Genomic DNA, 13,310 nt, shown 5'->3' on the forward strand with positions numbered 1-13,310 from the left:
GCCTGCCCTGAGCGAACACCTTTTCAGGGATATATACACATCTTAACAGATGCAGCACACACTTTAGACACAGCACACAAGCAGCAGCAAACTTGGATCAGCAGAGACTGACAAGCAACACATTGTTTTTGATCAGTTACTTTTACAGCAACATTGTCGGCCATAGAAAGTTGTCTGAATAAAGTTGCTAAAAGCAGGTACCCTTCTGGTGTCCTTTCATCATCATCAGACTTTCAGACTTTAAAGGGTATGGACGGAGAACAACAAGCGAAACTTTTTCGTGAACAGAATTTTTCGTGAACCTTGATGCAACATTCGTAAAATTGTAGAACGAGCCCAAATTTGTCAATGTTGCAATTAATTCGGGAGAGTTGCGTGAGTATGAAAATAGCACAACCAGGAACTGTTGTGGCCCTGCACTTTTTGCTTAATTATAGGTTACCAATTTCATCACAATTCTGTATTATGCGTACTAAAATACATTTTTTTTATGCCGCATCTCTAGGTTTCTTTTTCTTGCATTTATTTTAGAACAAAGAACATTCAACATTCAAACCGATATTTAAAGCTTGTACTTGTATTAGCATACAATTTTAATCATATATTATACTATTTGAACACCAGTGAATAAGTATAATTAGATTATTTGATTTCACTGAATTAATTGCTTATTTTGCATATTAATGAGTCTACAAAAATTACTGCACTATTTAAAGCCTATTTTTCTCATATTCACTACAGTAGTTATGAAATATTTTAAAGGGACCCTAAAGGGAAAAACTAAATCAGTTTAGGCTGATAAAGTATGTATTCTTTAAAAACTATTTTCGTTAATATCATGTTAATTGGTTGATTATAAGAAGAAAAAAATGCAGGTCAAACTTCCATTTCTTGAATTTCAAGTCAAAACCCTAGCGCCGCTACGTCAGTATGGCATCACAGATTTCCAAGTATGTTTTGCATCCGTGCCTTGTGGCGGAATGAAAGTTCCTGAAATCTGCCAAGTTAATTCTTTGGTTTCTTTAGAATACAATGCAGTCCATCTTTGCCGACAAAACATTGACTAGGTCTGAGTAGATGCAGTAAAAATCCATAACCCCACGGCAGGCACGTACCCAGGATTTTTTTTCGGGGGGGGGGCACCACCACCACCACCACCACCACCACCACCACCACCACCACCACCACCACCACCACCACCACCACCACCACCACCACCACCACCATCATCATCATCATCATCATCATCCTGTTTTATGTCCACTGCAGGACGAAGGCCTCTCCCTGCGATCTCCAATTACCCCTGTCCTGCCGCCAACCGATTCCAACTAGCACCCGCGAATTTCCTAATTTCATCGCACCATCTATAGTTTTCTGCCGTCTTCCACTGCGCTTCCCCTCTCTTGGTACCCATTCTGTAACCCTAATGGTCCAACGGTTATCTAACCGGCGCATTACATGACCTGCCCAGCTATATTTTTTCCTCTTGATGTCAATTAGAATATCGTCTATACCCGTTCGCTCTCTGATCCAAACCTCTCTCTTTCTCTCTCTTAACGTTATGCCTAGCAATCTTCGTTCGATCGCTCTTTGCGCGGTTCTTAACTTGATCTCAAGTCTCTGCCCCATATGTCAGCACTGGCAAAATGCGCTAAGTGCACACCTTACTTTTCAATAATAATGGTAAGCTTCCAGTCAGGAGCTGGCAATGTCTGTCGTATGCGATCCAACCTATTTTTATCCTTCAGTGAATTTCCTTCTCATGATCAGGATTCCCTGTAATTAATTGACCTAGGTAAACGAACTCCTTCACAATCTCTAGTGGCCGACTGGCGATCCTGATGTCTTGTTCCTTTGCCCGACTATTTATCATTATCTTCGCCTTCTGGATAATAATATTCAACCCCACTCTTACACTCTCTCAGTTAAGGTCTCCAATCATTTGTTGTAACTCGTCTGCATTGTTGTTGAATAGAACAATGTCATCGGCAAACCGAAGGTTGCTGAGATATTTGCGTCGATCTTTACTCCTAAGCCTTCCCAGTTTAATAGCTTGAATACTTCTAAGCAGGCATTGAATAGCATTGACTCCCTGTCTGACCCCTTTCTCTATAGGTATCTCCCTGCTTTTCTTGTGTAGAATTAAGGTAGCTGTAGAACCTCTGTAGATATTCTTACGCGAAGGACGAGTCAGTAAGACGAGAAACCATTTACAGATTATATTTACAACAGCGGTTGCAGCGCTGTCCGGTTAGATTCACAGCGCGAGCCCAGTTCGTTCTTCCTCCTCTTTTCTGAAGTGATAGCGCCTACGCGCCTCGTTCAAACAAACAAATACCACACGCATGTAGCAATATTTTCCAAGCTTTTTACGTGAGCGTTCTGTACTCCTTGATTACGTAGTGCCTCTATGACTGCTGGTATCTCTACTGAATCAAATGCCTTTTCGTAATCTATATAAGCCACGTAGAGAGGCTTATTGTACTCTGCGGATTTCGCGATAACCTGAGTGATGACATGGATGTGATCCATTGTAAAGTATCTCTTCCTGAAGCCAGCCTGTTCCCTTGGTTGACAAAATCCAGTGTTGCCCTTATTCTATTGGAGATTATTTTGGTAAATATTTAATATAATACTGGGAGCAAGCTAATGGTCCTATAATTTTTCAATTCGTTGTCTCCTTTTTTTGTGGATTAGTATAATATCTGCATTCTTCCAGTTTTCTGGGACCCTTGCAGTCGATAGACACTTTGTATAAAGAGCCGCCAGTTTTCCAAGCATCATGTCTCCTCCATCTTTGATTAAATCGACTGTTATTCCACCTCCTCCTCCAGCTCTTCATCGTTTCATTTCTTGCAGGGTCCTTGTGACCTCATCGTTAGTTATAGGAGAGTTTCTGTATCCTGTTCATTACTGTTTCTAAGTGAGGTATCGTGTCTCCTCTGAGTACTGTATACAGGTCAGCTTAGAATTTTTCCGCTGCTTTTACTATATCTTCGAGATTGCTGATGATATTATCTTTTAGTGTATACATCATGGTTTGTCCCAAGCCAGGTTTCCTATTTACTGATTTCAGGCTGCGTTCATTTTTTACAGCTTCTTCAGTCTTTCTCGTGTTATAGTTTCGAATATCAGTTATTTTCGCCTTGTTGATGAGTTTTGACAGTTCCGCGAATTGCGTAACGCTGTGCAGCCGCCAGTCCCATACAACCGCGTAGAGCGCAGGACTCTGCGATTCTAGATGTACTGCACTCACCGCGAAAGGTTAGAAAAACACCCACATAAGCACAGCAGAGAAGTGGCTACGTGAGGCGGTTCGATCGATAACTGTAGATGCATCATTCAAAGCAAGTAATTGTTCTCCACTTCCGGCAGCGTTCTCTCTACTTCCTTTTTAAATAAAAAGATGTTGTTCCATAAATATTCTCATAAACAACGGTTAACTTTTTTATTATTCGATTTTCCTTGCAGTTTGGTTGTTGCCTTGGCTCTTTCCCTTAGTAGATCGCTTAATTTCTCAACTCCTTGCGATTTTTCTTTCCAGTTGCCAGTTTTGCACGAAAAGTGCTATACAATTAGGGAAAAACAGACGAGGAAACGGGCGACAGTCACCTTGCTTATGGGTTTAAGGGTTATTGCAGGGTTTCATGATGGACGCACTTTCACATTATTTTATTTCCCACCTTATCTAACCCATATCACGTGTATATGGTTGCGGGCATCTGCCAGCCTCGCGGCGAGCCGTAACTCAAGGAAATAATGAAGCAAAGGGAAAAGTTAAACGCAATTGGCGTTTTCTCCCGCCGCAACTCGTTCCACGAGAGTACAGACCAGCTCAGTAACAGCCGCAGCCCTTTCCTCGTCCCAGGATCAGCCTAAACAAAGAAGGTTGAACTAACAAAAGCAACAGCTATGCGCGTGACGGTTGAACAGATGGTGACAACTGAACGCATATCGAGTTAATCGCATGGGTGCGGAATCTATGAGAAAACTGTCCTTCACATTACAAAAGATGCTGAGAACTACCGCCATCTAAAAGGAGTGAAAAAGGCAGCATAATGCTGACCGATTAATAGCCACCAAGTGTCAACATTGATCTGGCGGCGCTTTAGGAATGTGTGAGGAGGGGGGGCATGGGTGGGGAGAGGGGGGGCGGGTATGCCATTTGATTTCGGGGGGGGGGGGGGTTCGGGCCCCCCCGGCCCCCCCCCCCTGGGTACGTGCCTGCCCTACGGCAAGCTGGTGCAGAAACTTGCGAGGCAATGTCGCCGCCAGTCTTGTTTCTTTTCTGGTTTATCAAGCCTCCTTTCCCAGACTATTTTCTTTTGGTACTGCAGAAGGGTAGTTTACTTACACTTCAATAATATATATATATTTTTTTCAGTGTCCCTTTAAGATCAGCTAAAGACTCCCAGGCCATCAGTACTACTCCTTTTACTGCTGCATAGCACAGTTGTGAAGAAAAAGGTTTTGCCAGCTTGTCTACCTTTTTTAATGGCTTATCAATCGGAGAAACTTGTATTTACGGCATACAAAGAATTTCCCGAAGTCTTTATCAGCACAGAGAAAAAATTATTTAGTTCTGTACCACCTAAACCGCAACAACAGGTACTTTGGTGATGCCCACACCACCATCACATTTCACACAATCCCAAACAAGGCCCAAGCACATTTTAACGCAAGACGTTCAGGGGTAAAAATATATAGTAAGATACTTGGTTATAATGATGGTTTACTATATGCCAAAATTTCTTATTAGAAAGGTGCTGTATTGTCAGAGTGCCCAAACGGCATGGGTTTTAAAAAATTCAACAACACCTTAGCACTTCCTATGAGTTGTAAATACGAAAGCATTAGTGTTCAATTGAACGCTGCTGAGCAGTCCTTCAAGTTACGAACTCCTCGCGGGCAAGTAAGTGCATTAAGATGCTTGGCCAATGCCTCCTAGATCGCACAAGGCCGGTGCACTTTGATTCATCACTTCATGCTACCTTGCCCAACTGCCATAGAATCTAATGGGGATGCTGCTGAGTAAGCCACAGTGACTTTAACATCACCGCTTTCGTCACGCCAGGCTTGGCAATGGAAATTGCAGTCCAAGTAGCCCGGTGTCATAAAGCAGAGTACACAGGCCTGCTATCTTGGAGGCATTTGGCTTGGTGTGTTTTGATTTGGCCTTACCAGGGCGCAGTTAGAACGCAGGCAAGAGCTTACGCGGAAAAGGCCGTATGGACAACACAGGTTTCCAAGAGCAAGAGAGACGTGGCATTGTGGCGATGCCCTCTTTCCTCACGCAACACGTGGCACACTACCACAGCAGCAGGTATTCCCTTTCACCCACTATGCTACGTCAAGGCATGCTCATGACGCGTCATCGCAGTCAACAGGAACTTCGGTGCCACTTTTCGCTTTTCCCCATGACAGATGCCAGCTTTTTGATTCAATGGGTCATTTGATGCTTTCACATCAAAAGATATCTCAAAAAATTTCGTTAAATATGAGCTCAATGCCATTGTGCGGTGCACTGAAACAGGACAAGACCTACAGTATCCTCAGGTTTAAAGTAGCATATCGAGCACACAGAAGTTTAGTACATCAAGCAAAACAAGCAGACTACTCACATTTCTGTGGAATCCTTGCATGGCGTTTCAAAGTCCAGCATAAGGTCATCGGAACCCAGGCTTGAACAAGACGATCCAGCATCAGAACATAAGGGATGGAGGTCATCCAATGTTCGGTCAACTTTAGTCTGTCGCCCACTGAATGACTGTAGAGCATGCAGTTCAAAGATGGACTTCTTGACTGATGGTGCCCCTCTTCCTCTAGACCGCTCGAGAGCGATCAGACCAGGCTGATCAGAGATGTCATCATCGATTAGGAAGCCATCTGATGTGGGGCTGAGAAACCCACCACTCTTCTCTTCCTTGTTTGGTGGGCTGAGTGGAGCTGACAGCATTGATGGTCCTTTTGCAACTCCCTCTCTCTTCTGCTCTGGTGAGCAATCCTTTGCTGCCTTGGCTCCCTTGGTCAGTATTCCCTTGGCGATGACAGCCCGAGTGGGGCTGCTGAAGCCTTTTGTGATCTTTGGTTCAACAGGTCGCTTCCACTGAGGAGTCTCTGAATACTTCTTTATTGGAGTGATGCGCCGATAAGACAGGATTCCCCGGTATGCCGCGTAGGAGTCCGGCTGGTCATACACACCCATCTTGGAGGCAGTTCCATCAACTGTAGTCAGTTGTGCTCCAGCAGGGAGCGTTGTGGGCAGTACAGCCGAGTCGAACTCTTTTCCTACACCCACGGCCTCCTTTAGAACAGGCGACGACTCCACTTGTAGCGTCGTGCTGCTGCTCTGTGCCTTCCCGCCATTCTCATTGCCAGCAGGTGGGTCACTCAGAGAGTGGCCCAGACCAGAGTCGTAGTCGGTGCTACCGCTGTCTCCGCTGTGGCTCCTGTCTGAAATGCTTTCCTTATCCGGCGACACCCTGTGCTGGCAACCAGTCCGCTTTTCTGGAGCAGCAGCCTCTCCCACTGGTTGGTTGGACATTCGAGCTGCTGCATGTAACTTCTCACTTGTAGCCCTCTGTGGCACAGGTGGAACTCTGGTTGTCACAACAGCAACCTGAGGCTTGGGGAGCCCACTCAGGTGTGCTGTAATCTTGGTTGGGATTTTGGTGGCGCCATACTGAATGCGCATCTGTTCCGAGTTCTCAGAAGACACCTTGGCCCCCTCTGTTTTAACCCGCAATGAGCAGCTGTCCGTTACATTATTTGCACCAGTTTCGACAACATCCTTTTTAAAGTTAGTGAAATCTTGGGATGAGCTTCCATCCTCAAAGTTGTTATTGAAGCTAGGGTTGTTCACATCAGCATTGTCAGTCACAGCTCTCCTGCTCCTGTCTGCAAAGTCTGTTGTCACGGTGACACTGGCTTTGCCTTGCAGATTTCCAGATTGAGAAGGGTTGGCACGGTATTTAGTAGGAGGAGGAATACAACGCCTGAAGTTCACCTCCGATGTATCTATTGGTGCGACGGTTCCCCTTGTGTAAGGAGTGGCTCGTGGTAGACGTAGCGCACTATCCTGAGAAGAGGATGCCGACATGGGAGCAGAGGAGTACGGCTGTGAGGCTGACTTGCTCTTACTTGAGTAACATGTGCCCATCAAGGCATGGAACAGTGTACTTCAGCTCGAAATTCTGAAAAAAAAAAAAAAAACTGTGGCCAGGCCTATTTCAAAGAAGCTCAAGACCATGCATAATAAATGGCTGAAGGCTAGACAGTTCACAAAGTAGTTCAATGACAGCAGACACTTCACCAGCATCTCGTGATATCACACTGCCTCTGGCAACAACTCAGTCATTCCTAATACACTGCTATTCTTAAGTATGTTGATTTCTGATGCAGCAGCACATACAAACCATGAATGTATTTGCGCTGAAGTATGTAACACTTTAGCACATGCAGTTTTTTGTTGTTGTTTGCATGTTCAGTTATGTATTATGCAAATTATGTACTAATGTATTCCCACCCCTTATGTAATACCCCTATCAAGGGGTCTTTAACGTAATAAAATGAAATGAAAGTAATATATGCACTTAATACAACAAAGTGGGTCAACTAATGAGCAATTTATGCCACTTATGAACACCAACTAACCTTACGGCTATTTCGGGTTTAGCGACACTATCATCGAGAGCGAAACAAACATGGCTCAAATTTTTATTTAACTTGATTCACAACTATTATGATATAGACCTAACAAAATACTTCACAGTCACGATCATCGAGACATAAACATGTACACATTATAACAGAATATTTATGCCATAATGACCCATTCATGTACTCTTATTTCCCCCTCATGATAAGGGAATGGAATCCCTTCAACCTTTCAGACATTTCTGCAGACTCATTATCTCAGTTCACATCACGGTTAGAATCCACATCTAGTAATCAGTAATGCAGTCTTATTCACATATGCTTTTCAACTCTTGTAAGCTATGCTGATTATCATGAAGGTGTTTACTGGTATTTTTGTGCCCATTTGCTGTCCTTTTTGTGATGTATTCACTGTATTGTTGCGCATGTCTCCTGGGCATTTGATATCTATATTTCTTTGTTTTTTATATGTATTGTTACCTTGTTCTTTTGTGTTTCTTGTTTGGCTTATTGACACGAAATTTGTACATGAAATTTTATCACCATGTATTTCATTTTTGTATTCCCACTTGCTATGGTCCCTGATGGGACTGGCAGCATTGAACATGAATAAATAAATAAATAAATAAATAAATAAATAAATAAATAAATAAATAAATCATGCTTTTGTTATGCCAATACAAGAATAGCTTTTCTTGTACATGAAGATCAGCATGTATGCAAGGGTCAATGACAGCTTCAACAGTCATAAATCTAAGAAGAATGTGGCATGTAAATATCCAAAGTGCCCATTTCACTAAAGATTATATGCAGTTGTCATCAATAACAATAAACACTTGCACAAGAATTAATAAGGGCAAAGTTCTAACATATAAAGCAGATGACAAAAACACATAGTGCACATAATGCTTAGTTTTAAAGTTCGCAAGTGCAAGGCATCAACAGATGAAAACTGCAAAGGTACACTAGATGGAAAACAGCTCAACACTAAGGGCAGCACCAAATGAAGGCAAAGGCAGATGGCACAAGGAAATGTAACATAATATACAAAAAGAGACAAAAATTATCGATAAGAAAGCGTAGAGAGGTCAACCTCAGATGGATTCCTCTAGCCAGCTACTCTGTTCTGCAGGAAGGGAAAGAGATGCATGATTGTTGTTAGTGAGTGCAGAGACAAAGCTCATGAGGGTGTCCACCGAAATCCAAGCCTGTGCTCTTTAAAGGGGCCCTCAGTACGTTTGGGAAACGTAAACAGATAAGCGTGGCACATAGATCATGCATTGATGATCATGCCTGCAAAGTACCAAACTACTCCACAGCACAAAAACGGCAATGCCCGGCCAGTATAACATTTAATTATTCCAATCTGTTTTTATTCTAAATCAGCCATTAGACCTCCGTGATAGGTCAAAATGTTTCGGGCTCTGCCCATATTACTGGGGCGCCCACCCATACAGGTTGGACTCATGCATGCACTACAGTGTGCCTTGTCCTTTTTTTTTGTCTAGCTATTCTGGCCTATCACAGAGGACCAATAGCTGATTTGGAAATAAAAACAGATTGGAATAGACTTACGTCATACCAAACCCCACGCACCTTTCCTTTCAAAGGAGCTCAGTTTCACACCTGAGAATGAGGGCTGCATGCATATACGCCCCTACGTCCCATGCACTGCTTGTAATATAACCAATTACGGCATGTTAGTTCAGTGAATCATCCAATGCAAAACGTGCAAAACCACGCCTAAAAGTATGTCGTGCAGCAAAAAAATAGAGGAAAAAAAAAGGAGGTGGGGATCATGACGTAAACATGACACAGTCCCATGGCTCTGATATAGAAGGCAGGGGAGGAATGTTGCTTGTGAATGCTAGTTGGGAAAAACAGACAGAGTGCTTAAGTTGGCAGTGAAGCGCACCTCCAGGCAGCATGGCAACAACATTTGAATTCCTTTCATATCCTCTAATAATGAGCAAATTGAGAAATTACTGCACTAATACACTCCCTAAACAATCCTTTCAAACTTCAAGTGTATAACCAAAACTTCCAACGCAGCCTGCTGAGGGACCCTTTAAGAAATTAAGTGAAGCTTAGCTCAATTGAAAACTAAGTTTAAAGTTTCATCAAGAACCCAGAATAACTTGCTCTGATAATGGCTGTTTCTCAAGACAGGCAAGAATAGTAGGGCAGCATCTGTAGATTGCGCACATATTTAAGGTAAACACAAAGCATACATTAAAATTTGTTGCTGGGCTAGTTGGTTCATGCTTAACAACTGAATACTAGTAAGCGCAGTTCCAAGAGGGGACAAAAGAAAGACACAGTATTGTGCTTCTGTGTCTTTTGTCCAGTCTTGGAACTGCACTTACATAGTTTACAGTTCACATAGTTTACATAGCAGTTTACATAGCATATACTCTACAGATTCCGGTACATGATATATATCACAATATGGAAAGAATGTGCATCACATGAAGTCGTGAAAACACCATTTCCGGCCTCAAACTGTGCAAGGGATTGACACTGCTGCACTCGCTGTTGGGCGGTAGCCTAAAAAATCCGGGCACACCTAAGCACTTCTTACGAGTTGTGAATGCGAAAGCATTAATGTCCAATTGAATGCCGCTGAGCAGTCCTTCGAGTTATGAACTCGTCGCAGGCAAGCGAGCGCACTGAGACGCTTGACCAATGCCTCCTAGACAGCACAAGGCTGGTGCACTTTGATCCGTGACATGATGCTGCCTTGCCCAACTGCCATAGAATATAAAGGGGATGCTCCCGAGTAAGCCACAGTGACTTTAATGTCACCGTTTTTGCCACACCGGGCTTGGCAATGGAAATTTCGGTCCGAGTAGCATGATGTCATAAAGCAGAGGGCACAGGCCTGCTATCTGGTTCTGGTTTAGCCCAGTAAGCAAAGCACTTGGCCTCTGAGCATAGGGTCGTAGGTTCAAAACTCACTACCACCAATGTTTTTCCTTTCGAATGTATCGTTTTTTTACACATTAATTTCTGTATAGCAATTACCTAGGCGAAGTTCTAACACAGGCGAGAGTGTGCGCAGACAAGAAAGGCGTAGATGCCTCCAAGAGTAAGGGTGGCCTGGCTTCGCAGCGATGCCCTCTCCCCTTGCGCAACACCTGGTAGCAAGTGTTCCCTTTCGCCTGCTCTGCTCTGTCAAGACTTGCATGCGATGTGGCGTCACAGCCAATGGGAATTTAGGCGACGTTTCGCTACTACAGGCGCCAGCTTTTTGCCCAATGGGCCATTTGATGCTTTCACATCAATAACAGCTTGGGGTCTAGTCTCTAGAAGTGCCTGTAAGGATTATTTAGATAGGCCTGTGTCTTTTTGTCAGTTTCAGTATAACACTGCAGAGAAGCAAATAAATGTCTGGTACAGAAAAGGGAATCACGAGCACTTGCACTGCATCAAGGGAACTATTTGCTTTGGTGTCAGCAAGTTCCCCGCCATGCAGACAGCAATGCACAAGGCTCCATTGATGCATTATGTGGTGCCCTTTCCATTCAGCTAGGTGGTGCAATTTGACTGAGCAAAAAATCTATAAGGGCTATCTTCCATCACACATGCAAAGAACTTGCAGTGCTGATTTTGCCTCAATGTAATACTGTCTGAACTCGAGAAAGCTGCAAAAAAATGTAAAGAACTGCCTGGATTATTACCGCAAGATCAGCCGTTTCAGTTCCTTGCGACTTAGGTGGAACCGTTAAATGAGGCAATGTAGGAAGACAACGAAAGCAGTAGTTGCGGTTACAGCTTTACACTTGTCAGTACACAACTGTGTGCCTTTTGTGCATTTAATACCGAATGCCAGCCCTCTGAACAATCAGCAATTTTCTTTACTACCCTCAGTGAAGGAAATGCAATACACAAAATCTATCCCAATGTAACTTATAAACTGTCACTCTGCTGTGTGGGAAACCAATAACATAAAAAGCCCCACTGTAAGGAGTCTATCACTAGCAGGATGCTTAACATGACCATTAGCCAGTTGTGCTGGCAATAAGTTGGTACCCTCCAAGAAAATAATTTTGCTAAATGTTCACAGTATGTTTCACAGCAAGTAGTTTCACATTGTTACGTAATCAAGAAAAAATTAATAATCATTACAAGAACATCTTGCAATGGATTAAAAAAAATGGCAGAGTAAGATAGAGCTTACACATTCGCGTGCATTCCATATTCCATTCTGTAATTCTATATTAAAAATATGGATATTTGACAAGCTCTGAAACTCTTCAGAAACAGTTGCTACAAACACATGTACACAGCAACAACACCTTGGATACAACACTATGTTGAATGCTGGAGTATGCACTGGTGATGTGGAACCCAATTCCTCACATCAAAAGATTAAGTGTTCTACAAAATATAACTTTTAGTATACAAGATAAAAGCCATAGAGCAAGGAACACTTAACATTCGGGGGGAAAAAAATGACAGCAATTATGAAAGGTTTTTTTTTTCAAGGTAATATATAAACAAAGCGAAAAATGCAGCATATGAAGAATAAGAACTTTGTTTCTTTACAATTTTGATATGTATCTTCTCCAACTGCAATATACACATGAAGGAGACTAAGGCAATGTTTTGTTGTCGTCTAGCGCTCACGAATCATTAAATCTGTACCAGAAAGTGATCTAAGTCATACTGTTGCAAGAACCATATACACTAATGAAACTTAGAGAAATACGTCCTCAAATTTATTAATATATATCCAGAACATTGATCAGTGCTGTGGAGGGATGACTAATAGGGCTCTCCCTGGCGCAGGCTTTCAAAAGTGCTTCCCAGTGTACATTAAACATGCCCTAAGCTAACCTTTTTTTTTTTTTTTAACAGAGCAGAACTGAATGAAAGCTGTAAATTAAATGCAGATTCAAGTTTTTGCCCGGTAATACACGTAATGACCGGATGATGCACTCCAACATCAGCTGTTCCTCTTGCGGTTTCGGCGCAAGTTATTGCTATTGATCACCATAACTATACACGGCAAAGAGTCTTAAGCATAACGTGCAATGCTCTTTGCGTTTATCAATGCGAAGGCAGGAGGCTTATCGTTAACCATCAGAGTTTCATTTACAGAACACGAGAAATATTAGTTGTCGTGCGAGAAAACAACGTCTACAGCCAAAAATTATGCTTTGCGATCATCAAGGCCTATTGACACTAAAATCGACAGGTAAACATCTTTTGGCTTGGAAAATGAACGTACCGTGTCACAACACGCTAGCATAAGCACACTTTTCCATGATGCTAATACTGCGTTTTGCGGGCGCCGGCAAAGCAAACAGCTCGTGCAAGTGGCGAGCGAAATCAGACGCGAAGCACTATAGAATAAACTGACGCGAACGCGTCATCGGAACTCCCACCTGGCTAACGCACTCCTTGTGCGTTGCACATTTCTAGCAGCATAGACATTTCAAAGCGTGTGCACATCATATGAAATAAGCAATACGTATGTATACATACACTACTATGTGTTAATATTTTGACAGGCGCCGAAATAGAGCAGTGTGGAGGCGTCAAACAAGTGGTCCACGCCAAGTGCCGACAAATGATCCCTAACGGTTACATACTTGCGGGCCTTTCATTGTCGGCATATGCTTAGTTGCGCTACATATCTGCTGCCATTC

At 42.9% G+C, this 13,310-nt stretch overlaps 1 protein-coding gene across 10 annotated transcripts in view; it reads right to left on the minus strand.

Annotated features, from left to right (window-relative positions):
* Window positions 1–13,310, minus strand: part of LOC135907699 (uncharacterized) — a 232,016-nt gene that overhangs the window by 204,961 nt on the left and 13,745 nt on the right. For 9 of the 10 annotated variants that reach the window (XR_010566091.1, XM_070524573.1, XM_070524566.1 and 6 more), the window contains exon 2: window positions 5,622–7,193. Coding sequence is in view for 9 of the 10 variants with exons in the window: in XM_070524573.1 (XP_070380674.1) it covers window positions 5,622–7,159 (1,538 nt within the window). In the remaining variant the exon portion in view is untranslated. Of the gene's footprint in view, window positions 1–5,621; window positions 7,194–13,146; window positions 13,259–13,310 lie in introns of those variants that run through there. The other variant, XM_070524569.1, reaches the window with a different exon arrangement.

This window comes from Dermacentor albipictus, chromosome 1 (assembly GCF_038994185.2).
Source record: "Dermacentor albipictus isolate Rhodes 1998 colony chromosome 1, USDA_Dalb.pri_finalv2, whole genome shotgun sequence".
Taxonomy (NCBI): Eukaryota; Metazoa; Arthropoda; class Arachnida; order Ixodida; family Ixodidae; genus Dermacentor; species Dermacentor albipictus.